Source organism: Vespa crabro, chromosome 5 (assembly GCF_910589235.1).
Source record: "Vespa crabro chromosome 5, iyVesCrab1.2, whole genome shotgun sequence".
In the NCBI taxonomy this organism is placed as follows: domain Eukaryota; kingdom Metazoa; phylum Arthropoda; class Insecta; order Hymenoptera; family Vespidae; genus Vespa; species Vespa crabro.
In genome coordinates this window covers 3,072,923-3,100,655 of record NC_060959.1, presented here as the reverse complement: position 1 = coordinate 3,100,655, position 27,733 = coordinate 3,072,923, and the positions used below count along the sequence as shown (strand labels likewise).

The following is a 27,733-nucleotide window of genomic DNA, read 5'->3' as shown; positions in this document are numbered from 1 at the left end:
TATATATATATATATATATATATATATATATCGAACAGGATCACTGAATCTTCAAATTTTCCAAATATACGGCTGCTTGATTTGTAAATCAATATAATATAATAATTTACATACAATAGAATGAAATACAAATTACAATACAGTATGAATCTGTTAATAAGTCTGTTAAGATGTCAATTATTTCGTAAATGATATAATAGTAAATAATAATAAATAATAATAAGATATAATAAATAATAATAAGATATAATAGTAAATAATAGCAATTTTTACAATTAATAGCAATATTATAATAGCAATTATATTGAATAATAATAGGAACTTTTTATTGAATACGATTTTAATTGCTTATGATCGCTACTATATAAATATGCAAATAAAAATTATTGTTATACATTAAAAAAAAAAAAAATACATGTACTTCATAGTTTACTCAGAGCTACAAAATATTATATATTTCATATAAGAGGAGTCCTTACACATTTTTTACTCGAGATAATAACAGTACGATTTATGAACAAAAAATAAGAAAAAGAAATGTTATATAAGCATAAAGTCGAAAATGCTTTTTGTCAAAAAAGATTATAAGAAAAGTAATGAACTAGTTTCCGTTCGATATAGCACAAGAACATATTGCTGATATTTACTGAACTGAAACTCTTTTGAATATTTGTCGATATTCCAGTAAAGCAGTAAGAGCAGCAATTCCGTTAATGAAACCGTAAATGAAATATACATAATCATATTCATCATTTGAGAACACTCACAGCTTGTTGATATGAACTTTCTAATGATGACTGATGTCAATAGTGCTCTTTACAACGAGCTCAAGTATGTAAATACAGTTTATGTAAGTAGGTTAAATAAACACCGTTATGATACATATATATTATAATATCGAACAAAAACTGAACCATTGTTATAACGTATCTTTCTTGTAACTTTGTACCAAAATATCTTTCAGCTTACGTTTGCATTACGTTTTCCTTTTTATTTTTATTTCGTAGAATATGCTGACATATGTTGAGCGGAAAAAATATGGAGAGGACACCCTTTACATCTTATAAATAATAAAGTATAAAATACTTTTAAAACAATAATATGTATATTAAAAAATATATATATTTATATATATTTTATATATAAATATATAAATATATATTCATGTATATATATATATATATTCTTAAATACATTTAATATATTTATATATATATTTATATATAAATAAAAAAAATATATTTATACAAAAGAATAAAAAAATACTCTTGTATTGACTTTATCGTCTTCAATGTTCGAAAAATCTGATACACATTTTTTCGGTACATATCTGAAGTATCTGTGCGACCTTATTTATGTTCTTAGAACATAATTGTACTCATATACTTACATACATTATTACCAAAAGAGAATGTTCAAACTGTAACTCAGATTATTGAGGGAATAATACATTTCTCCGGATAATTAAAAAGAATAAAATAATAAAAAGAAGAAGAAGAAAAAAGAAAAAGAAGAAAGGAAAATAAAAGGGACTCGAAATTAAGTTCACGAAGTGTAGGCTGTCTAATTTAGATACGAGCTTATCACTTGCTCGCACGAATCTACCATTAATATAAATCTTATAAGATAATAATAATGTGGAATGGTCAAGCGTCGACAAATTATTATGGCGTGTACGATCGTCATAAATTTAGTTTTACTCTTGACGATTCGGTATGTCCGTGTTCTGAGAAGAAAAGAGGGGAGAATACTTTAATTATTTGAATAGACTGTCGGTCGACACCCTCGTTATATCGCTTGCGATACACCACAACTGTTTCCCTCCCTTTCTCTCTCTCTCTCTCTCTCTCTCTCTCTCTCTCTTTCTCTCTCGATTCACCCCCTTGTAACCGGAACAACACGCGCGGCAAAACTTTGACTACCCCTAACTCAACGCGTTTCTTGCCACCACCTTAACTACTGCTGGTATCTGTCTTCTGACTTGATGTATCATAACTTGATATTACGGTAGAAATTTTCGAACTTTATCCTCTCCCCCTATACCCCTCTTCTATCCTCTCCCATTCCCTCGACCACCGTTCTCTTACACTTAAATTTACGTTTACTCTTTCAAACAATAAAAGCATCGTAACTTCAGGCAAATCATTCTAACTAACATCATAAACGCGAATAAGCTATAAATTTCAACAAGAATACGTTAGCATTATATTTAGATCATTGTATCAAGATGATCGTTTCAGTTAGCATTGTTAAATTTATTCATTTTCCTTTCCTTTTTTGCTTTCTCTTCTTTTCTTTTTTTCTTTCTTTTTGTTTTGTAAAAAATGACGGAAGAAAATAGTACGAATCGTACGAATACATAATTAATTTATATCATTGATCATGTTCGATATAAATTTGTAAATTCGTCATTTCTGTTAGGTTTATTAAATTTAATCAATTTGTTGTTTTTTTTTTTTGTCAAAATGTTCAGACGACAGAAGAAAGTAATACTAGTTGTATGAAAAAATACAATAATTAATTTACATCATTGATCAGGTTCGATATACATGTAAATTCGTAAATCGAATTTTAGGATGCTGACCCTTACTGTATTATATGTTGTTAGACAATTACTTGAAATATTTTTTATTATATAACTCTTGTCAAATTATATTACTAACGCGTTTTCTTTGAGGAGACTTTTGTTGAATGATTTGAGAATGTCTGCACTAAATTATTGTATCTAAATTTTACAACGTATTACGAACAAATTGAGAAAGACAGAGAGAGAAAGAAAGATGGAGAGATGGAGAGAGAGAGAGAGAGAGAGAGAGAGAGAGAGAGAGAGATAAAAAGAGAAAGCAAGAGAGAAGGAGCTATGGGTAGTTATAGAGCTCATAATGTTCCGGTAGGACTCTCGCAAATATCATTTGCCGCACGCATTAAGCTCGTTCATAATTACGACAAAGTGACGCACATACGCTCGAATAGGGGTAGAAGTATATTGGTGTGTACGTATGTGTATATATATATCTGTACGGGAATGCATATATATATATATATATATATATATATATATATATATATATTACATGTTATACACATATAGAAGTGTCGTAACGAGTGTATAATGCATACGGAAAGAGTATGGCGAGGAGCAACAAATTATTACTCCTTTAAACGTTGGAGTGAGAAAAATTATGACGACTTAAATACGTTTTGCTTAATTATTCATACTAGACAAGGTCATTCGGCAAATGATTTTAGGCCGTAAATTATTCTGATTTTGTCGATATTTAAAAAAGTGTAATTTCATTGTTTATTTAATAAATAAATCAAATCAAATAAAGTTAGTACAGCATGATTTAAATATATTGTTATGATAACAACAAAATATGTATTGGATGTACGAATACGAAGATTTTTTATTTTGGTAACACGACATCTTCGAGAAAAATTATTCACGCAAGAGTTATCTGATTTGGAAAAAGAAATATTATGACGTTTAATGTTTCTTATTTAGCGAAAGGTTTCAAGGTCACTTCTTTTTTTTTCTTTTCCGTTGTTTCTTTTTAAAGAGGGAACTATATGTTTTATAATGGAAACATATTTTTTTACGAAAAAAAATATAAAAGGAAACAAGTAACTCATATCTAAAATATTTTTTAATCTATCTTCAATATACCGAGATATTTAACAAAATATTTGACATCTCTCAAAAAAAGGTAGAAGAGATAAAAATTATTTAAATTTCTCAAAACATATCTACAACCATCAATCGTTTGCAAATTTTTTTAATTCGTTTACGCGGTCTGATGTTTAGGCTAATATAGACACATATACATGAACGCACATTGAAATAGAAAAAATAGGAAATAAGAAAGAACATTAATTAATTACTTCGTGTTTTTACACAATAGTACCCATCTATATACATAAGAATTAAATTTGTTAACTCATAATAAACATTTTTTTATCTTTTATATTTTTCCTTAACAGCTGCTGATTATCGATATTATTTAAATTCCAAATATGTGAGGATATATTATTAAATGTCATGGAAAATTGAAGATGGGTAAAAAGAATAGTTCAAATAAAAATAATTTATATTTTTTTTTGTTACGTAGAATATGTTGCTACTCTAATAAAGTAGGTTTCCATTTATAGAAGAATATAAACAATGTTGACCTTGAAATGACCTTAAAACCTTAGATTAAATAAACTAATGAATGTTATAATCTTGTCCCTTCGAGATCAAATAATCGTTATCTGAACAATTTTTTCAAAAATGTTTCCGGATTCAAAATTCCTAATATTTTATTTTAAAAACTTGGTATATATACATAAAATATATAATAAAATATATATATAAAATACATATATTATATATTTTATAATTATATAAATATAATATAATATATAATATAAATAAAATTGTATATGTATTGTTTTAAATATAATTTTATATATATAAAATATGTATAGCATTATATTTTATTAAAATAATAGTAAAAACTATCTAATATCTTATTCAAGATATACTGATATTTCGAAAACACTATATTTTCATCAACAAAAATGTTAAATACAAAAAATTTCACGATTTCATAGCGTAAATACAAATATACTATTTATTTTTTTACTTGTTCAACATTTTAAGATTTACTTAAAGGTCAACTTTTTTTTGTTCAAAAAGGAATCTATATTTTCTCTTTACGCAAATTTTACGAGGAACAAGGTGAGAAGATAAAAAGAAAAAACTATTGTACGAGACATTGTCTTGTCATATTCGAACATTCGTTTAACTATTTTATTCTTCATATAAAGAATAAAATTCAAACTTTTAAGGTATTTACTTTACAATGGCGTACATTTAGAGCCTTTAAATTTTATTTTCCATAGCAATCGACAATATAATAAAATATTTCATAAATGATGATACGTTAAGCTTACCAGAAAATCACTACTTTTCCTCCTCAGAGAATAGTTTTCAAAAGATATGTAACCCCTATAAGATCGTGCTCTTCACTCGTCTCGTAAAAGAAGGATCTTTTAGAATGAAAGCTCCTCGTAGAATCTCGTCTTTATATTTCTCAAAAGAAGCTTTAAAAACATTTTTCTCTTCCACGACAATAGAAGGTTAGGCTATTTTTTTTATTTTATTATTTTTTTCCTACATATTGCATATAAATTATCTTCTCTTTCTTTCCCTCTCTCTTTTTTTTTAATGTTATGTCTCACCTTCCATTTACTTTTTCTAACAATATTATTATTTTATCAAACGTCTAAGTAACCATCAAAAAAGCTTTTTTTTCCCCCATTCAATCCTATATAATCTTTATCGACCATTCACCGATACCATGCCGTTCATTCTTATGGCAAATTGGAAAAGATATTTATCGTGACCTTCGAAGGGTAGAAAGCGAAGGGACTTGGCCGATCATGTGTGTAAGTATCTTCAGAGCTCGAAATCTGATAAGAAAGAAATTGTGAAGGGCTATCCATTAGTATTATTGGTCAATGCTTTATATCTTGAGAAAGAAAGAAAACTGAATTCCAATAAATATTTGTCTAACTTCATTTACAATAATCTCACGATTATCGAACTCGATATTTATGTATGTCAAAGTTGAAAAAAGATTTATTCTGAAAAAAAACTCGGTGGAAAATGTTCATAAATAATTCAGACTATTAATGGATGTATAAATCGACTTAGATATGTGTTAAATATATATATTTACTTATTTATTTATTTATTTATTTATATATTTATGTATATATATATATATATATATATATATATATATATATATATATATAGAACATATAAAGAACATGTATGTTACTTTTCTAATGTTTACATTACGTAGATGCTGTTGTACTGCAGCACGACCTTGAAAATTCAGACAGCAGTATGCAATAGTTCTCTTGAAAGTCACTCGCTCACCGGTCGTGTTTCGTAGTATTTTCGTTTCTTATACCTTTCGTATATTTTTTATAACTTGGAACTGCAAGTGACAAAAATTATTCATTCGAACTTATAAAATGAAACTTACTTAAAATATTAAATATTTTGTTTATTTTTTTATTTAATTTTATATTTTCCCATTTAAACAACATATAACAAAAAATATAAACTTAATAAGTATATTTAGTTAAACTTTAATTGCCTTAATAACAATTATAATTAAAATTTAAGTGACTTAATAAATTATGTTTAATTCAATAAATAAAGAAGAAAAGAAACTATTTTTTTACATTTTTAGTCCATTCACGAAGAAAGGGTATCTAAATTAATTTTTTTTAAACTCGTAAAAAAAGAAAAGAGAAAAAGGAAAAGAAAAGAAAAATTTTATCTTCAAATCATAAACCTATATTATATCTTGGACGTTTAGAGGACATGTTACTATATCTTCAAAAGAAACATATTACTTATAATTTGCATTACTTTTCGTGAAGTGATAATACAACTTTTAATGAAAACTTAAAAGTCGATTTTCTCGTAAATAAAATCAAATAGTTTTGGTTGAATGCAGCCCTCTTTTTTTTCTATAAATTGCTTCAATTTATAATGACCTTAGTTTTTCTTCAATTATGATTTCATTCAAGTACTCTAAAAAAAGTTAGTACGATATTAGATACATATCGGTACTACTAGGAAAGGTACTCTTAAGAACTAGTCAAAGTCAGTGCAAAGTGTGGCTTGGCAAACTACCACGGTGATACGGTGGTCTAGGCAATCAGGAATTTCCCTAAAGCAGTCTGACTTAAACGAGCCCGTGTCGACAAAGTTGCCAGGTTGTGGGTATAATGTGGGTACACATATATACTACATTTACACACATACGTAAGAGCACATTAATGTAAGCGCAGGAAATCCCGAGTTTACAAAGGTAAACCATATGAGTGGGAAAGAGAGAAACAGAGATTGAGAACTTCTTAGAATAAACACGTCAAAACATGCGAAAGTGGAAGGTCGAACGGGCAAAGTTCACGAGCTTGGCAATGAATATTTTACGAATTTTCATACACCTTAAATTATTCCAAGCGAGAGAGTAAGAAAAGGTGGGTGAGAGAGAGAAAAGAAATTAAGCACGAAAGATTATATTCGCGATAATAATAATAATAATAATAATAATAATAATAATAATAATAATTCGTAGGAAAATCTTTTTAAAGGTGTCACGTGATGAAAGGAAATTAGAGCGTGTTGGAGACAGAAATCGTTAAAAATTCATTTTCTTTCAAGATATGTTCCGACCCCATTCCTTGGTAAAAACGTATGCATGCACACATACACACACACAGATGTGTGTGTGTATGTGTATAATATATATATATATATATATATATATATATATATATATATATATATATATATACGAATGTGCGTACTATGAACTACCTCGAAGTGAAGGAGATGTGCTGAGTAATGCTTAGAGCTCGGGCTAACGCGATGATCATTAATCTTCTTGCATGCGAGGAGATTAAAGGCTCACACGAAGCTTCTTCGATCTTACGAATAAGATCGATACCGAAGTACAAAGTTCATTATTGCGAGAGCACGTTCTTCGAAGTCCTCATTTAACGATTCCACTCGGTTTTCTAGAAAAGTTTTTGTAAAATTCTACGTTGTGACCAATATTTTTTTTCTTTTTTTCTCGAATAATTTATTACATCTTTTTTATTCTTTTTTGTTCGCTAATAATTTATTAGATAATTTTTTTAATTTAAAATTAATAATTATTTATTTTTCAAAATATATAATAATAATGTATATTAATAATTATACATATATTATTATTTATGATTTTAATGTATAAAAATAAGTAATTCTTTTACACTTCTTATTACATATAATTGAAAAGGCAATTTATTTTTTTTAACATCACATTTGAAGACTAATTATATGTATATATATATATATATATATATATATATATATATATATATATATAATAAATATTAACATTATTTCATATAATTACATCGATCAAATTCAATATAAAATTATTAAAAAATAATCTTTACAATTTTTGTGAAATTTAAGTGTGTATTCATAGATCTGTTAAATTGGCGGATTTTGTAAAATCTTCATTCGTCAAAAGATTTTTCTAATCTCACAAAGAATTGCATGTTGTTTGCAAATAGTTTAGCACGAAAGCGTACCATCTCGTTTTCGTCGGCTTACACGGTAACACGATACGCCCTTTAAAAGTGCACGAAACGAAACACCGTGGCGAGAAAACGTTTGTGTCGCGTCGATGAAGAGGAAATGAAAGGGGTAAAAAGTCAGGAATCTGGGCGTATTGGTGCTGGCGTTAGTCGCCGTCACATGCTACGAACGCTATTGCATTTCGAGAGACAATGGGAGGAAAATCGATAGTATACGGTTCACGGAGGAGTGACAATACGAGCGTTGAAACGTTGTTCGCCCTACCGGAATATAAAGGACCAGTCGCGTTTTTGTTCCATCGAAGAAATTCCTTTTAACGTTTGAAATAAACACGTTCTTCTGTTGAGACTTGTTGTATTAACAATGACATTCGTTATATATGATGAACGTTGATAATATATAAAAAGGACGAAGAAAAAAAAGAAAAAAATGTAGATTGAAGTATAAAGTCACATCGAAAACAATAAAAATCTTCAATTTTTTTACCACGACCATACTAAATTTATTAAAATCTCGACCGAAACGTCACTCGGACCCGACCCACTTTTACGAAAGTCGTTATTCGTTCGAGGCTGGAAGGACGCAGTTAGGTAGGACACGACCTCTGGCATAGGTTGTTCTCGAAATAATTCACAGCTCGATTCACAAACGAAAATCTTCTCTCTTGCGGATGAACTTGTTGGAAATTCAGAACTGGGAAATAGAAGAGGAGAGAGAAAGAGATAGAAAGATGAATAGATAGAGATAGATAGATAGATGAATAGATAGAGATAGATAGATAGATAAATAGATAGATAGAGAGAGAGAGAGAGAGAGAAAAATAGAGAGAGAGAGAGAGAGAGAGAGAGAGAGTTATCTCAAAATATATGATATAATTATAAATTATATAAATATACATAAAAAATAAAAGACTTTCATTAATTTCCTTTGCCGCGATTTTCGATCACCGACAAACTGATTTTGTTTTTGATATTCGAGTAAAATAGAATCCGATCAAATTCTATGAAATTATATGCGAGACGAAATAATCCAAGATGTTAGTTCATAACTTAATCTTGTAGGGTGGTGGTTGAGGAGGGAGAGGATTAAACTCTGCTAATTTACACCAGGAAAAGCTTGCGTTACTATATCTGTCTATCTTATAGTATGCCCGAAGAAGCAGTACTTGCTAAATTTCCATTTTCAATTAGGGAAATAGAGTATTATCGCGCTTTTATCGTGTTATTAATAATCTATTATATATATATATATATATATATATATATATATATATATATATATATATAAAATGAAAATTCTACGAAATGTGTGTGCGCGTGTTCCGAGATAATGTTCAATAATTATAATCGACCATAATAGGGAAAGTACGTACTCATGCGGTTTATCATCGTTTAAACTCCATCGAATGGTATTAGCATGAAATAAGGTTAAAATTTTTATCACGAAAGAATATCCATCATCTATGCTTTCTATATTCGAACTATTATATATAATATATCAGAAAGGTAGATCGTTCTCGTGAAAGATATATTAGATTGTCTAGGATAGTATATTGGCCACTAAAAGTTTCTAGAACATCGTTAACTTTTTTTTTCATTATTTTTCTTTTTTTTTATTAGTTCGCAAACGAGTTCGTGCGAAAACGGGCAGCCAGTGATGGAAGTCAACGATTCGGGAGACAAATAGAGAGAGAGAGAGAGAGAGAGAGAGAGAGAGAGAGAGAGAGAGAGAGAGATGGAAGAGAAAGAGAAAATGCCACTATTGATGAAAATCAGAACGTTGAGAAGTGCCCCGAGCGCGACATGAAATTGCTCTCAACCGTGCGAGTCCTTCAAAAATGGGACAAGTGCTCGGTTCAAGCAACCATATATCTAAGTATCGCCTTCATTATACGCTTACATTTTATAGGGTTCGCATAAAACCATCCTCGTAACTTTTCAAAACTATTTGATTTTTTTTCTTTCCATTTTATTATTTTATTGTTTTTTTCCTTTTTTTTTCTTTTTTTTCCTTTTTTTTAATTATTATTATTTCGTTGAATTGTGAATGACGTGAGAGACATAAAAGGGAAAATTAATTCTGTTTTTTCTTTCTTTTTTTTCAAGATTGTATTATGCAATGATCTATTCATCATAAAATTTGTGAATCTATAAATATCTTTATGATTGCTAGAATATTTTGTAAAATATTTTTTTAAATCTCTCTCTCTCTCTCTCTCTCTCTTTCTCTCTCTCTCTCTCTCTCTCTCTCTCTGATTTCTTTCAATTCTTCCTCTTCCTGATCTCTTCCGATCAATTTTCACAACAAAAATAAGTTTCAAATGCATTACGAACAATTTGTATAATATTTTGTTTAGCGGTATTTAAAAAAGTTACTGAAACAAAATTTTTTTTCGATACTCCAATGTAATTTTCCTGTATAGTTTTATCTTATATGATTGCTTGTTAATTACAGAAAAGTAAAATGCATGTGAACGTGCGAAATATTTCGACTGCGTACTTTCGTACTCCCCCTCCCTCTCTCTCTCGCTCCCTTTTACTCGTGTGGCTATTAACATTAATTCACTCTCGGAAGCAAAGTGGCGAGAGGTAACGTGAAGCAATGCTCGTGAGGCAATTTGGTTTTTGTAACTATACATACATCACGTATTATATATACACCTATAGATAAATTTGTGTGTGGGTATATATATATATATATATATATATATATATATATATATATGTATATATATATATATATATATATATATATATGTATATATACATATATACATACAAATGTATATATATATACACATATATATATATATATATATGTGTATACGTGGATATGTGTATATATATATATGTGTGTGTATACGTGGATATGTGTATATATATATATATATATATATATATATGTGTGTGTGTGTGTGTATACGTGGATATGTGTATATATATATATGTATATATATATATATACATATCCACGTCAATATTCATGCACATTGTAATCGTAAATTCAGCGTACACTCTCGTAAATTACGAAGCCAATAAAGTTGAGACATCCTATACATGGAGGTGTTACATGTGTGTGTGTGTGTGTGTATATATTATTTCGTGCAACCGCTTTGGCAAAAGCAAGTTTTAGAGCATATAAATTCCCGTATCGCCTAAATACGAGATAAAAGCAACCATACAAATACGTGGTATTATCTGTTGTGAATGTAACGTTTAACACGAAAATTCTACTGTCTGTTATTTTATCAAAGTAGAAACGATACCAATGGTAACATATTTATATCGATTTATTGCGTTATCCATGAGTATATATATATTTGTTCAAAATGGTATTAAAAGAAACGTGTTTATAATTATAATTCTTCGACGAAGTTTATTTTAATTTAATTCACGTCAAATGTTGAGAGCTTGTTATTTCACGATATATTTTTTTTTTTTAATAACATTCAATTCGATTCGGACTTTGGTTAAGAGAAACAAATCTTTCCAATTAAATTCGATATTATTCATTCTCATATACGGTCGAAGAGCAGGAAAGGAAAGTTTTGGAAAAGTCCGAAACAATTTTCAATCGGCCTCCGTAAAACTAATCCAATTTTCCGTACTCCGATATCAAAATGTTCTCGTGCAAATCGAGCGAAAGATCTCTTCTACCGGCTGATTTCTCGCTCTCGAAAGGAAAATTGTGAGAAAGGGAAGCCAGCCTCGAAAGTTTTCTCATTACAGGATTTATACCTGTTGCTAGTGCAAGATCGGGACGATAATGAGTGGACCGCATGAAACTTTTAGGACTGTCGAGGATGGAGTGAGGGGGGAGGAAGAAACAAGGAAGATGGAAGCTTGATGAAATTTCTATTTTGATCGGGTCGAACATTATCGATTGAATGAAATATAACAAACATAAGTCGAAGAAAACAATGTTCTTGGAAAATACAGAGACGAATCGTTACAATTATCTTTCACTCTAAGAACTCTCTCAGAGAAGAATATATTCATATTTTATTTTATTGTTATTTATTTATTTTTTTTTTTTTGTTTAAATGTTCGAATGTTGTACACAATTCACATTGTACATATACGAAAATCATAAACCATTCCTTTCTCGTTTTGGTTTCTTTTATTTTTATTCTTTGTTTTTCGTTTTCTTCTTATACGGAGTAATTAGATGTATCTCTCCAAGATCTCTCGAAATCAAAGACGAAGATACTTTCCTCTTCGAATTTAGCCGAGCACACTCAGACTCTTATTAAATATTTAATCCTTCTTTGTCGAGAAAAGGGATTCTAACGAACCGAGGGGTTCGGTTCAATGAGGTGAGGACGATTGGAAATCCATGGAACACGCGTAAAGCTTCAGAAAAGGGAGATATACCTTTCCCTCTCTCTCTCTCTCTATCTATCTATCTATCTATCTACCTATCTATCTATCTATCTCTTGCCAAGGACTAGCCGCATTGGCGTAGAATCAAGACGTGACTCCAAGAATAAGGAACACTCGATACGAATAATAATTCGACGATCTATTCGTCGAACACATTACTTGTACACTGCGAGTACGATCTTCGAGGAATAAAAGAAAAAAAAGAAAGAAAGAAAAAACCGTCAAGTAACAATGAATCGTCGTTAGGAAGGTTTTCTTTAAAAAGGAAGAGAAAAAAGAAACAGAAAAAAAATAACTACTACGACACGATGTCCTGACTCTCGCGTATTGATCGAGCAGGTGTGTGCATACAGTTTGCTGCAGGATTTCTCACTCGTAGAATCCTTCTTTCACCTTGCACCGCTTCCACCCAACCACCGACGACCAACCAACTAACCACCCACCCAACCAACCAACCAACCAACCAACTAACCTACCCACTCTTTCTCCGACACACGGCTCACGGCTATTTCTATCTTATTTCTCTCTGTGTTGATCCAATTTTATGCAGCTGTCTTGCTTTTTCATAACCTATATATGTTTATGTGTATATTATAGGTATATATAATCTTTATATATACCTATATATATATATATATATATATATATATATATATATATATATATATATATATATAATATTTAACCCGGCACATTTCTTCCTGCAATTACGTTTAAAAGACGCCCTTTTACACCTGACTTCTTCATCGTACAACTATAATTCGTAACTCTTTATTAAGCATATTAACAAGCTTCCGTTTTATCGTTATAGAAAATAATTTAATACTTTTTTCCGTTAATAAAACTCTAAAGTGATAATAATATGACTGATATAAGAATTATATGAATAAAATAAGATCCGTTACGTAAGTGCATTTGGACGTAAATGATTTTCAATAAAATCCTCCATCATCTTGAATCGAGTACTATTCTAAAAATGTCAAAAGAAAAACGCGTTCGAAAGTAAAAAAAGGAATGACTGAAAACTATTCTTCCTTCTTTAAATTTTTTATTCTTTTAACCAGATTGATTCCTCTCTTCGCCCTTCGCTCCTCTCCCCCAACTCCTTTTCCTTTTTACTTTTTCTTTTAGGAGACCACTGATTTTGTTTGCGTCGCAGCGCACTTCTCCTGCTCCTCTTCCTCTCTTTCGGGGTTGATTGCAGCCGTAGTCTATTCCGGGCACGCGTCCCTTAATCGAATTAACCCATAATTAGTTTACATAAAATTAGGTGGTCGGACCAAGCCTCTTTCCCCTCGTCACTCTATCATCTTTCGTCCCTTTCAACTCGATGGTCTTCCAGCAAAGCTTATACTAACTCATCCAGCAACGCTCTTCTAATATCCTTCTCTAATATGTTATCCCGCTTGCGGTACATACCTATGTTGCTTCCATGGCTATACTACGAATAGGACGACGATTATATGCCTCTTCGTGAAGAAGGGAAAGCTCGTAATTTCATCAACTATGATTTAATCGGAACTCTAATTACGTCGCTGGTTACGTAAAGATTATGGTATAATAATCGAGTATTCACTATTTATCGGATAATTGCTAAGGAAGAAACTTATCAGTTTTATTAATGAATTAGAGAATCTGTTTTTTTTCTTTTCTTTCTTTCTTTCGTTCTAATGTAATATAAAGAATTAACCGTTTTATGCGATAAGTTAATTGACTCGACAACCTTACAATAAATAATTCGTAATTAATACGAACAAAAAATCATTAGTTTCTCTCAAATAATGTTCTCTGTTTTTATTTTCCAATTTTAACATCATTAATTTTAACATTAATTATAATTTATTCGGAATTAATTCTATTGTTCACTATTTTGTAAAAATGGAATTTAATATCTCTTGGATGACTGCAGGGAAATCTATTAAATTCCCAAAAAAAAAAATAATTAATTTTATCGTGGGAGAACTGTATTTATTTTAACAGCTACTCTTTTTCCACTATAATATATTATAAAGATTTATTTTTACTCATAAAAAATTAACGAATTTAATAAGCAATGCATTGTTCTTTATCATTCAATTAATATGAACAATAAATCATTTATTTCTTCTAAACTATATTCTTCTTTACTTTTTAAAAATGACATTTAAAAAGTTCTTCATGCTCTGGACATAGCGAAAACTGTAACAGTCGATTATCTCTGAAATTATTGAAGATATTTACAAATCATTTTAGATTTCTATGTTTCATATTAATATTTAAATGTGTATGTGTGTGTACCGCTTAAATGGTCAAACGAATCAATTCAAAATTTATACGAAAAAAAAAGTTGCTCGCAACGAAACTCCACAATTAATTCCAATTCGATCCGATTTTCGATTACAAAAATTCAGATATTCATACAAAACTACGTATGCAACAGAAATGATAAAAAGCCTGCATATACGAAATATATAAAATATTGTCAAACGTTAACGTGAAACTACATCGATCGTGCTTATTGCGAGAATCCAAGGCCGAACAAAAGATATATCTGGTCTTCTCTAATTTTAGTACGACCCATCGTTAAATTCTACCACCAATAAACAATTAAATCCAGAATTAATTTCACCGTTTATTATTATTTCGTGCGAATAGATCGAAAGCGTAGAAAGGGTCGGTTTAATATACGAAGCGGAAGTTTTCGATATCGGTTTCTGGCTCGGTGAAGCTCCGTACAGGGTGTCGATGCATTTCAGCAATGTACTATAGTGACGCTTGCTGATAACAACGGAACAAAGGTCATTGTCATGACCTATCGAACGGGTCAAAGAGCTTGTTCTCTCTCTCTCTCTCTCTCTCTCTCTCTCTCTCTCTCTCTCAGCTTAACTCAATCCTAGGCTTCATCTCTTCTCTCTATCAGGAGTACCTAACAGCGATGCGCACATTTGGTATTCATGAACTCGAACATCCTCGCCGATGCAGGCATATTTCGCAGGCAATTTCTAGCTAGGTGCGATATATCTGTAAAATATGCATCGACTTATCATTGTCAGTAGAATGACGTCTAGCTGTGCTCTCCTTTTCTCTTACATCACTTTCTTTTCCTTTCCTTCTTTTTCTTTTTTCTTTTTTTTTCTTCTTTTCTTTTTTCTTTCTTTTCTTTTTCTCGTCCTATTTCAAGATCCGTACAATATCGATACTTTCGCGAAAGGAAAATAAAAAAGTTTCATGGTTCGGACGTGCGTAGAATTCACATCAAACTATCGTTTCACGAGGGAAATACTGCTTATCGCTGTCGTTTCGCGGAAATATCGATTTTATCGATCACACGTCATCGTTTCGTTTGAAGAATTATTATTATAATTGTTTTTTTTCTTTCTTTTCTCTCTCTCTCTCTCTCTCTCTCTCTCTCTCTTTCTCTCTCTCTTTCTTTCTCTCCCTCTCTTTTTCTTTCTTTTTCTCTTTCTTTCTAACTTAACAGCACCATTAAGTGATAATTTTTATCTACGGATTTCTTTTTTAGAAGAATATCGTTTTTATTGTTTTATTTGTCTCTTAATAGTAATATTAGAATTTCTCTGTAGATTGCTACTACTCTATCGATCTACCGTTCCATCAATATAACGGGAAAGTGGTATAAATGGAGATGGAACGTAGAAGAGAGACGATCGAGCGGTCATCGCGGTAAAAGGCGGATCTTTCCTTCCTCTCTTTTGTCTTGCCAGAGGAGAATGCATCGGCCCAGGATGGTTCTCGGAATACAAAGGTCATTGTCGTGACCCGTCATGCGTGAAAGAGAAAGAGAATGAAAAAAGAAGAGAGGAGAGACATGGGGGTAGGATGGGAACCTGAGAAGAAGGGAGAAAGAGAGACAGAGAATAAGTATGAGAAAGAGAAAGAGAGACAGGAAGAATGAGTGTGTGTAAGGTGGAAAGAATAACTGTGAGAGAGAAATGAGAGAAAGAGAGAGAGAGAGAGAGAGAGAGAGAGAAAGAGAGAGTATGTATGTGTGTGATAGAAAAAGGGAGAAATAAAATGTGTGTGAGAGAATAAGAATGAACATGTGAGAGAATGAGATAGAAAACGGAAGCATGAGAAGGGGTGAAGAGATCAGGGGTTGGTTCAAAGCGAGCACCCTTTTGACACGGTAGGCGGCCTCCGTGTATTCATGAACTTGAACGTGAACCTGGCATTCGACTCTCTCTCTCTTTCTCTCTCTCTCTTTTACTTTTTCTCCTCAACGAACATACACATACATACGTCACTTTTACGAACAATTTCAGACAGGTTAAAATAAAGATGAGAATCGCTTGAGATAAAAAGAGTGAATGATTATGGAAAACTTTGATCAACTTTAACTCTCTCTCTCTCTCTCTCTCTCTCTCTCTCTTTCTCTTTCTCTTTTTCTTTCTCTTTCTTTTCCTCTTTCTCTTTCTCTTTCTCTCTTTGTCTTTAACGTATATGACGAGCAAATTATCACGCGAAAAATGAACAACGTTTTGCGTGTGTGTATGAAAGAGAAAGAGAGAGAGAGAGAGAGAGAACGATAGAGAGAGATAGAGAGAAAGAGAATTTCACCGTATCTATTGGCGCTCTCATTTTGTACGACGCTCCAAGCGTTAATTAACGAGAACGCGAGAGGATCGAAGTCGATTATCATCATCCCACGATCGAATTCAATTTCCCGAGGCGCGATGAACGCGCATAAAATCTGCCCGTTGGTGAAATCGTTCTACTCGCTGGTAGAATTCTCTCCATCTCTTTCTCTCTCTCTTTCTCTCGCTCTTTCTTGTTTTTTTTCATTCTCTTTAATTCGAACGAACGGATTCGCGAAGTAAAAAACGGATTTTTTCGACGTCAGTATCGGGATTAGATTTCATTCTATGCCTTGGGATAAAAATTATTTATCTATTTTTTATAAAATGAATTTTCTGTCCTTACTTTTCGTATCCCTATTTGGATTCTGTGATCAAAACTATAGATGTTGAGACGATTGTTATATCTAACAAAATTTTTGTTTATTTATTTTATTTTATTTTATTTTATTTTATTTTATTCTATTTTTCTTTTCTTTTCTTTTCTTCTTCTTCCTCTTTTTGGAACATAATCTTCTTTTCGTCTTTTTTTATTTACGCTGATCTAAAACCAGAAAATACTTCATGTTCTGAAGTAGTAATTTAATTTTCTACCTTTCTCGTTTTCTTACTTATAGAGATGCTTCATTGAAAAAGTCTCGTTAAATCTTTTACGTTATTTGCTAGAATAGAAACATTGTTCCCGCGTGTGTTAAAACCGAAAGAAAGAGGAATATGAAGAAGAGAAAGAAAGAGAGAGAGAGAGAGAGAAGAGAAGAGAGAGAAAGAGAAGAGAAGAGAGAGAGAGAGAGAGAAGAAAAAGAAAGAAAAAGAAGAAGAGAGAGGGAGAGAGAGAGAAAGTGAATTTGGTAAGAGGAAGAGAGGAACCGGAGTGGAAGATGCAGGCAGATGTCAATAAAATTCTTTGTTTGGTGATCGGTCAGAGGGACGATGGAATTAAATATACACGAGCTTTCGGAATTCACTTCTCTGTCTGTGAGAAAGAATCGTCATGAAAAATTAACACACCGTTCCAAAGTGCAAACTGCCATCATGTCAAGGATAAGATTGATCTCTCATAGAGGAGACGAGAGAGGAAGCTACCTGAGTAAGAGACGAGATGTTGAATTTTTTAAAAGGCCATCGAAGTTCAGTGCAACCAACGGTTCTCCCTCTTTACTAAAATTATTAAAGAATTGGCAAATCATTTTTGCAATTAAAATGTTCAACCTTAAAAGTTAAATCATCAAATATTCATTCCAGACTTTGTTCGTTACGTTTATAAAGATATACGTGAGATGACTGATCTATTTTCTGTTCACTTTTATTTATTCGATTATATATGATCATAAATAAATATTTTTATAAATATTTATAAAATAAATAATTTTACTTAAAATACTGACAGTTTTAGTATTAATCAGTGTAATACAAACCAACTATATGACTTACTGATATTTTATTATAAATACTAACGACTTATTTTAAATTTTAATTGAAAATATTTCAAAATACTGATTCAATAAATAGCAGTTTGTTATAATAACGTTGTAATTACTAATAAACTGAACAAATATTGAGAGAGAGAGAGAGAGAGAGAGAGAGAGAGAAAGAAAGAAAGAGAGAGAGAGAGAGAGAGAGAGAGAAAGAGAGAGAGAAAGTTAAAATGTCTAAATGAATTGATGATAATGATAGTAATAGGAATTATACATTTTTCATTTTAAGAAATTGCGTTGTTTTCTCTTCTTTATGTAGATGTATGTGATACAAAATGGGTGATAAATTCAATTTTTCCAAATTTTCCAGTTACAAATTTTTGAGTTTTCGATTAGAGCATATTCATAATTACGGTCGAATATACATCATTAACATCATTTATTCCGAAATATTTAATATAAAGCATATGATAACCATTAGTCCAACAATATTTTTACTTTTTTTCTTTCTTTTTTCCTTCTTCATTTTTTCTTATAACCAAGTTAATTCATTTGAGGATGTACGACGTGTAATCTCGCTTAATTAATCGTTTCGACTCGACGTGTCTCTCAGCTCCGGTAGTAACAACGTTGAAGTACTTGCGACAAAGGGACGTGTCATAATCTCTGACTTAAGGCTAGCTCGTTCGAGATCTCTCACACAGCTTTTTATTTTTCCCTTTGCCCTTTCTCTCTTTGCATCGTTCCGTCGAGATTAAAAGTCTCGGCTGGACGTAGGCCCTTTCGATCTCCCTCTCTCTCCCGCTCACTCTCTCTCTCTCTCTCTCTCTCTCTCTCTCTCTCTCTCTCACTTTCTCCTCTCTGGCTCACTAGAGCCTTTACTATTGGGGAGGACGCTAAAAGTGAAAGAGGAAATATGATGAAAAAAAAGAAAGAAAGAAAGAGAGAAAGAGACAAGATAGGAGGGTCAGGGTTAATCTGGTGAACGTAATTACAGCGTATTCTCTTCGTAATGGTAAAAGAAAAAAGAAAGAAAAAAGAAAGAAAGAAAAAGAAAAAAGTATTTCAAATAAATGGTGACAGTAATATAGTGAAACCTCGATAAAGCTTCCGTCGACTTATCGCTAGCTCGAAGCTGTTATTTTCTCCTCTCGCCCCCCTCCCTCTCTTTCTCTATATATTTCTTTTATTCTTATCAAACTCTTCATCGTTATGCCAGAACGAGTTCGCATTGTCTGGAAACTTTACAATAAAGTTCGTTCTATATACATAGTATATTTTCAAATACTGAAGTCTTGCACCCACCTTCTTATTCAAACTTAATTATCGACACCTCAAATTCACTCACTTTGAGTAAAAGATCTGAAGTTTAACTCAAGCTAGCTTCGTCACATACACGTATGCTCATGCGATCATGAATCAAAATCACTATATATATATATTAATAGAAAATCGTTTCTTTACGAATCATTGAATAAGTTAAAGTTATTTTATTCGAACATGAATAAAACAAATTAATTTATTTTATTTATACAGAAAGATTTTTTCTTCGTAATGTTTTTTTTTCTTTTTCATTACAAATGTATATGGGTACGAATTATATTACAGATATCATCAAGTAAAAAGGAATTCAATCGAAAATGAAATACGATTTTTTATTTGACGACAATCGAAGGGAGAAGTGACGGGTAGGAGAGAGAAAGCTTTTCCTGTTCGAATAGGACGAACAGAAGGTAGGTAACGGGCCAGCCGTTAAGAGAGTATTGAAGAACGAGAGAAGTACTTCCTTTTCCAAGTACGATATTTCAGTGTCTACCGGAAATTGCAACTTCGGACTGCGAAACGACGATTATATACGCTCTCTATAATACATTGACGATTAAATAACAAAACAACGGATACAGATGTAAGAGAAATGAATGAGAAGGTGTTATAGAGTGATTCGAATGAAAATTTCTATCTGAACTGTTATAAATTTTTTTATTTATTGATTTTTATTCTTTTTTATAAAAATAATGAAAACTTCTAATGAAAAATAATCGTGTAATTTACGAAACGAAGTATCCTTTAATAGGAACAATAATTATTATACAATTCTGTTATCTTAATATTTTCAATATTATGCTCTATAATTTTAAACTATTTATATCTAATTAAATTAATTGAATAATTGCTAACACAAAAAATACAATATATGTATATACAAATTTTTCAGAAATAATTTATATATATATATATATATATATATATATATATATGTATATATATATATATATATAAATGTACATAATATAATCATTTCTATTTTATATAATAATATAATAATTATATAATAATTAAATAATAATTAAAGAAATAATTTCATAATAATTTATATTTTTAAAAATTAAACAAATAAAATAAACAATAAAAAGATATAATAATAATATATATAAAAATAATACTAATAATATATAATCATAAATAAATGTATAATTAAATATATAATTAGATATACAATAAATCCTCACACATACACATAGTATCATATACACATCATATTTTACAAATAATAGTGAACGATTATTGAAGGCTAGAAATTTACAAGATTTCGGTGATCGTTTTTTTTTATATAAAGTAAGAATTTTGGTCCGACAACGATGAATGTCTGCACCGTGGGAACGTAGCATGAAAGACGTGTGTGGATCGACCTCAGCGATTTATGGACGCGACGTGCTATAAGAACGACGACGATGAGAAAAGAGGGATCAGGAAAGATCGCTAACATCTTTGAAAGGACGAAGGTGTGTCGTTCTGTTGCAGAAGAACGCTAATTTTCTTGTTGCTTTCCTGTCGTCGCTGTTTCCTTTATCATTTTTTTATATACACAAAATGAATTAATCAAAAACTCGAATAATACTGCTTCCATTTCCTGTCAAGGAAGTTTTTAAAAGATGAAGGAGGAAAAGATATAATCAACAAAAAATCCGTTTATATTAGAACTATCCATTTATTTTTATTATTTTTATTTTTTTCAATTTTAAATATTTGAGAAAAACACATTCTTCGTTATTACCTTTAATAAATTCATGAAATAAACGAATAACTAATATAATAAAAGAAATTAATTATAAATAAATGAAAACAATTCTCAATCAATATTTCTATAATAATTATTAATACCTATCGTAAAAGAAATAAAGAAAGTTAATCTAAAATCCATTTTTTTGGACAGGTTTGATAAGTTTAATATTAAATAAATTTAATATCGTTATCGTAATACTTTTCAAGAAATCGTCACAATAGAGATTTTAATTAATTAGTCAAGAATTTAATAACATTTCTATATGACAATACGACATAATAAATACAAATTGTGCTAGACAATTTATAATGATACTAGCCATTAATATAAATTATGTACATCTGTTTATTTCATGTATTATACAAAAGTGCTGATTATTGCATAAACAGTATATATACATATATACACGTACAATGTATAATATATATATATATATATATATATATATATATATATATATATATATATATATATATTTATGTTTATACGATGTACAATTGAATAATAATAACTTTGATGTTACATATAACAACTTTGTTACAATAATAACGAGATTGAATGTCAAACAAATTTTACATAAATCAGATATACACAATAAGATATATATACACATATATGTATTTACCTAATATCTTTCGTAACTTAATTTTTGCATTAAACTTTTGATTCTAATTAGGAAATATATATCTTATCTTTAAAATGTTATAAGAAGAAAAAAAAAGAAAACGAAAAAAATTTAATCTTGAAAATATCTTAAATAAAATCTATAAAATATTGAATGCATGTGACCTTCATGACTTTCAATGATGTTAACTTCAAACAATGCATACAATTCACATGTATTGTACTTTTTTTTTCTCTTTTTTCTTTATCTTCTCGAGTCGTGATGGAAGAAGATTTTCGATCGTGTTGAAACGAAAAGAAAAATCGTTTGGGAAAGTTATAATATATATATATATATATATATCTAAGAAAGAAGAGAAGTAGAAAGTTCGTGCTTTACGATGGCGTGGCCATCGAGATAAGTAGTCGCCAAATACCGGCACGTACATCGCCATTCGCTGGCACGCATAAACGTCAGCGAGCAAATTGACTTACCAGCTAAACACACGGCTTTTTGTTTCCCGCCGGCAATGCGCGAAGAGGCATACTGTGAAACGAAGAGGAAGGAAGGGTGAGATAGAAAGGATGAAAGAGATAAAACATAGAGCATTTGCCGTATGATGTAAAGATAACAAACTCGAACTTTTTAACGTTTCCCTCCCTGTTTATTTGCTTTTATCTTACGAGCACTCGACATCGTATTAGTTTATACCTCGTAAAATAGTTACGACCTCCTCCAACCTAACCGAGTCAAACGATTGTTTTCATCTAATCGATATTATCTTCAAAGGAAAGTTTCTTTACTTTTTATTACGGATAATTTTTATATATGGAGGTCTGTACAATGGTACTAAATGGTATTAAAGTTATTTTATTGCAATAACTTTGTTCAGAATTATATTTGCATGAATATTATTTTAAAAATTGAAGAAAATTGGTATATATACTGATGGCATAAAAATAGGATTATAGGTTTCATAATAAAAAGATAATAGTAATCCTTTGTAACCTTTAATAATAGTCTGACTTTTTATTATATAGATCTTATTTTATTATTTATAAAAATATGATAGTTTATATCCCGAAAACTAATTTTTGCTAAATGTGCATAATTTGTAATTAATACCAGCTTAATATTTAATTTTTATTTTATTTTAGTTCATATATCGAAAATTTTAATATTTATCAAATATAGATATATTTGAACTTAATGTATTACAATTATACTTATACATATAATATAATTTCATACTTTTTATAAAATATAACTCGACAAAAAGAATTAAGTTGTACATGGTTAATATAATACTCATTATATTTTCAGAAGCGATATGGAGGACGGATTTGGATTGGATGGTAATTCACCGAGATCGTCTGGTGGTGCTTAGTTTCATGAATCCAGCTGGTAACCTGAGTACCTTAACCGGTTTCATAACCCCACAACCTTTTGTAACCGCTGCGCCAGAAGAGGAAGTTGAGGATGACCTTAATGGAGTCGTACCAACAACAACAGGCTTGTCTCGTGTTAACGAAACAATCGAAACTCGAACGGAAGAAACTTCTACAAAATTTTCCACTATAAATCGACCAGTACTGACTAATCCAAATGTCCATCGAACCATCGTAAATTCTACGACAACTAGTTTGTTTAGTAATAATACTACAACAAGTAAAACAACTTCAAGAATACCAGAAACAACCAGCAGTACAACCACGACAACACCAACCATGAGTTCGACTAATTCTGCAACAAAATATCCAACGACTCTTAAGAGATCAACTATCAGACCAATTTTGAAAAACAATAATCTAAAGAACAGGTCTAAGGTTAAAAATTTGACGAAAACATTGACAACAGTAAGACCATCCAAAACTACTCAGACTACGTCTAGTGGAAACATGACCGCTCAAAGCATGTCATTGGTTATGAACAGCTTGGCTGATCTGGATCATCCTGAAAATTTGAATCTGGAGCTTCAACCAAGTAAGTTTTCGATGATGGAGTGAGTAAGGTAGAGGTCTATAAAATTTTTTATTTCTTTCTACATTCTTCTCAGGTTCTTAAAGCGGAAAAAATAACAACATTTTCATTCTTTTTCTATTTTTCTTTTTTTTCTTTCTAGCTGAATCCTACGGGCCAATAACACTGGAATATCTTAATTACGCTGTTGCTCTTGGCGTTTACTCTGTACGATATCCCGCAGTGTTCTGGTCTTGCAACAAAGCTCTCGGTACGATTTTCAGTGTTCAACTGGTCATTAATTCCGCTCAGAGCTTATTGGCTTACGCCGGCATGTCCGTTTTGTACAAGGTAAGCGTATAACAAATATTTGAAGTTCGGCGATCGAACGAAACATCGGAAAATCTCTATTTCGAGAAATATTGAATACGATGTAAATGGATTGACAAAGTGTTTTAACTGCAACTATTGGAATTTTATTTGACTAGTTACAGAGTTTAAATGTATGTACCTTTTGCATAGGTAATGTTTCTTATATATATATATTTGTTTTAAATATTTTTTAGGTTCAAGTTGTCGGACCTCTTAAGGTTCTACCTCTTCTTCGACATCGAACTGTAGCCACAGCAAGTACGATATCAACAATCTTCGGTGATTCATATTTTCTTCTTAATCCTCACGTTACGTTAGCTCTTTTTGCCCTTTCGTCTCTCCTCGTACTGTGTTCGAGCATGGTCATGTATTTCTACGCACACGGCAGGTAAGAGATAAACTGTTGCTTGTCAGATAAAAACGCTTTTGTTGTTTTTTCTTTTTTTTTTTTTGTACAATTTCAATCGTTTTATTCTTAAAATGTATATCCGATATCGAGTGACTGATATCGGTGTAAACTAAACTGTTCCTGAATCACTTTTATTGCTCGATATATAAATCTATCAATTGATTGCCTTTTATCGCCAATAGAAAAAAAATATACTCTCTCGTATCATCTGAAAATTATTATTAATTGCTATTGGTATTCAAAATTCTGTGTTTAAAAATTATTAGGAAAAAATAGAAAATAAAAATGAGAGAATATTCATTAGTGATCATTAAAGAGACTTTTATTTTTATTAAAAATCTCATGTGTATCGAAATATTAAAATCTAATCGATCTGATAGGTTTGCAGCATTCCTGAATCAGGAACGCGAACGTCGCGTGATCTTGCCGAAGGACGGCCGAGAAAGCAGCGCCTGGGTCTACTTCACTCATTGCACCGCCCTCTGCGTGTTCCTCGCGATTGCAATCTGTAGTGCACCATTGCTCTACGACTACACAGTGGTCTATAGAGGCAGTCTAGACGGTGCGATCCTCGCCTGTATCGTTGGTACCGTGCTACACTTGTTACTCTGGCTTATTCTATGGGTCTTCCTGACTATAAAACAACGTTGGACTTTCAAGTTACGTGTCACGATCGGTCGTGCTACCGTTCGTTCAGCCAGATCTGTCAAACTAGTGACCGATGTCGATTTATTGTCTGCTAGAGAGGAAGAAGATAGTACAAGCGCTCCATTACTTGTTGTTGGTAATGGTAGGACATATACGATCGCAGATACATCTCCAAAGAAAGCTATCATGAGCGTTATTCAAAAGGCAGCTATGGAAAGGAAGGCACGTTCACAAGGTAAAGCATTTAAAGATAATAATTTAATCTCTTTAACTACTACAAGCTAAAAAAAGAATTTTTTTAAATGTGATTTATTGAATAATATATTTACGCCGCAGGTGGAAATGTTGATTATGCTGATGGAGAATCGACAGCCGATGGCGACGAACAAATCTATTGGCTCAGACCAAAATTACGGCCGTCACCTGCTCAATCCCCTAACGACACTACTGGCACTCAGGCTAACGACAAGGGTTGGCTCAACAAGAAGCTCAAGCCCAAGGTCACCTTTAACGACCTGCCTAGTACGTCAGGCTCGCGGTAACTACCCTCCTCCCTCCTCTTGGTGTCTTTGTGGCTACGCCTGAGCTTACGGCTCTAATTGCTCGTCGCTTGTCCAATCTTATCGATGTCACGTTCAATGTAACGTCCGCGGGAATGCGCTTATCCCTCTAATATGAGCAATACCCGTTATAGCTATTAATTGCTCACCGTTTGGCTTACGTTATGTTTATCGTAGCACGTTCAAATGTAAATAAGTAGAATTTTTGTTCAAAAATTCATTAATTTGAAATTGAACTTTCGTCAATACAAAATCATTATCAATTTTTCAAGGTAATTTTATTTGAATGAAAATATTGAAATTCTATATCCCATTGTTTAAGATCACAATCAAACTCTTGCATCTCATAAATGTGTTCACCTCCTCCAGTTACAAGGAATTGAATTGAAACTCTTCACAATTTCTCGGTAATCACGTCTTGTGCAATTCACTCACTTGTTCTCTCTATCTCCCTAGTGCAAGCAATTCGTAGAGGTACGTGCGTATTGATTCGTCCTCAACACGTACGTACACGCATTCCGAAACTACGGAATCCCAAATTGGATACTTCCTACCCCCACTTCATCCTTTGTCTTCTACAAGCACGAATTCTCCTCTTGCCTATATCTCGGTATTAGAGAGCGACTCGCAAAGCTTTAATTGTTATTGCCTTATGTCGAGTTAACTTGGACTTCTCTACATTGGAAACTCTAAAACGCAAACTACATTTCGCGATTCGAAGTTGAATCATTCTGATCGAGTTTATTGCATCGATCTTCCTTGACTTCCTCTTTCACTTTGTTATTTAATTAAATTTTTACATGCTTTGCGATTTCTTGACAATTTTTTCTGATCTATGTTAACAAAATAAATTTTGAAAGAAAAGCGTACCAAACTAATCGATATATCATTATTCTTGTTGATCTAGTAATAAGGGAAAAGCCAGACGAGGCGTCGCTGACGGGGGACCTGAGGATGACGGGGATTACGCCACGTTACGCGAGCTACCGCTGATAACTTCTTTGGATCCAGCGGACGATTCGAATTCCGAAGAAAACAAGGTAAATAAAAACCGTATGTTTTCTCATAATTAATACTTTATTTTTAAAAGGCATATAATTATTGTAAACAACAGGAACATATATAACTGCATATATACATAATATTGTGTATATAAATAACGAGGATTTATTGTCTGATTGTGAATGTTAAATATCTTTTTATTTTTCTTTTTAGTTACAACACTGTTCCATTCCAATATCCTTCCTTTTTAATTAAAATGAGTGGGTTGCAAAAGAATAAAGAATAATGAAAACAAAAAATCGTTTCGTCACTTTTAATTTAGAGTTTTCTTTTTTTTTTGCTTTTGACAGTGGGAGAGATGGCTGATGCCACGTAGGAACGGTATACCTAAATTCGGAGACGTAAGGCACACACATGTATTTTTTATTCGTGCTTCGAAGTAACAACTAATTGCGTGTGTGTCTTTGATCGTATGTTCATCTAACATCTAATGTTCATGCTCTAATTATTAGAAGACGGAGTATTTGTTGTAATATAGTATAGAATTAGACAAATGAGATATAGTTATGTGAAATTAGAAACTAAT

The 27,733-nt window shown here is 31.2% G+C and overlaps 1 protein-coding gene across 5 annotated transcripts in view; it reads left to right on the top strand.

Moving 5' to 3' along the window:
• LOC124424326 (protein tincar) overlaps nt 1-27,733 on the top strand; it is a 225,844-nt gene that overhangs the window by 189,764 nt on the left and 8,347 nt on the right. For 3 of the 5 annotated variants that reach the window (XM_046963224.1, XM_046963226.1, XM_046963223.1), the window contains 7 exons: nt 23,521-24,180; nt 24,320-24,507; nt 24,723-24,916; nt 25,318-25,820; nt 25,922-26,123; nt 27,053-27,185; nt 27,498-27,548. In XM_046963224.1, coding sequence (XP_046819180.1) covers nt 23,521-24,180; nt 24,320-24,507; nt 24,723-24,916; nt 25,318-25,820; nt 25,922-26,123; nt 27,053-27,185; nt 27,498-27,548 — 1,931 coding nt within the window. The remainder of the gene's footprint in view (nt 1-23,520; nt 24,181-24,319; nt 24,508-24,722; nt 24,917-25,317; nt 25,821-25,921; nt 26,124-27,052; nt 27,186-27,497; nt 27,549-27,733) is intronic. The other 2 variants (XM_046963227.1, XM_046963225.1) reach the window with 1 other exon arrangement.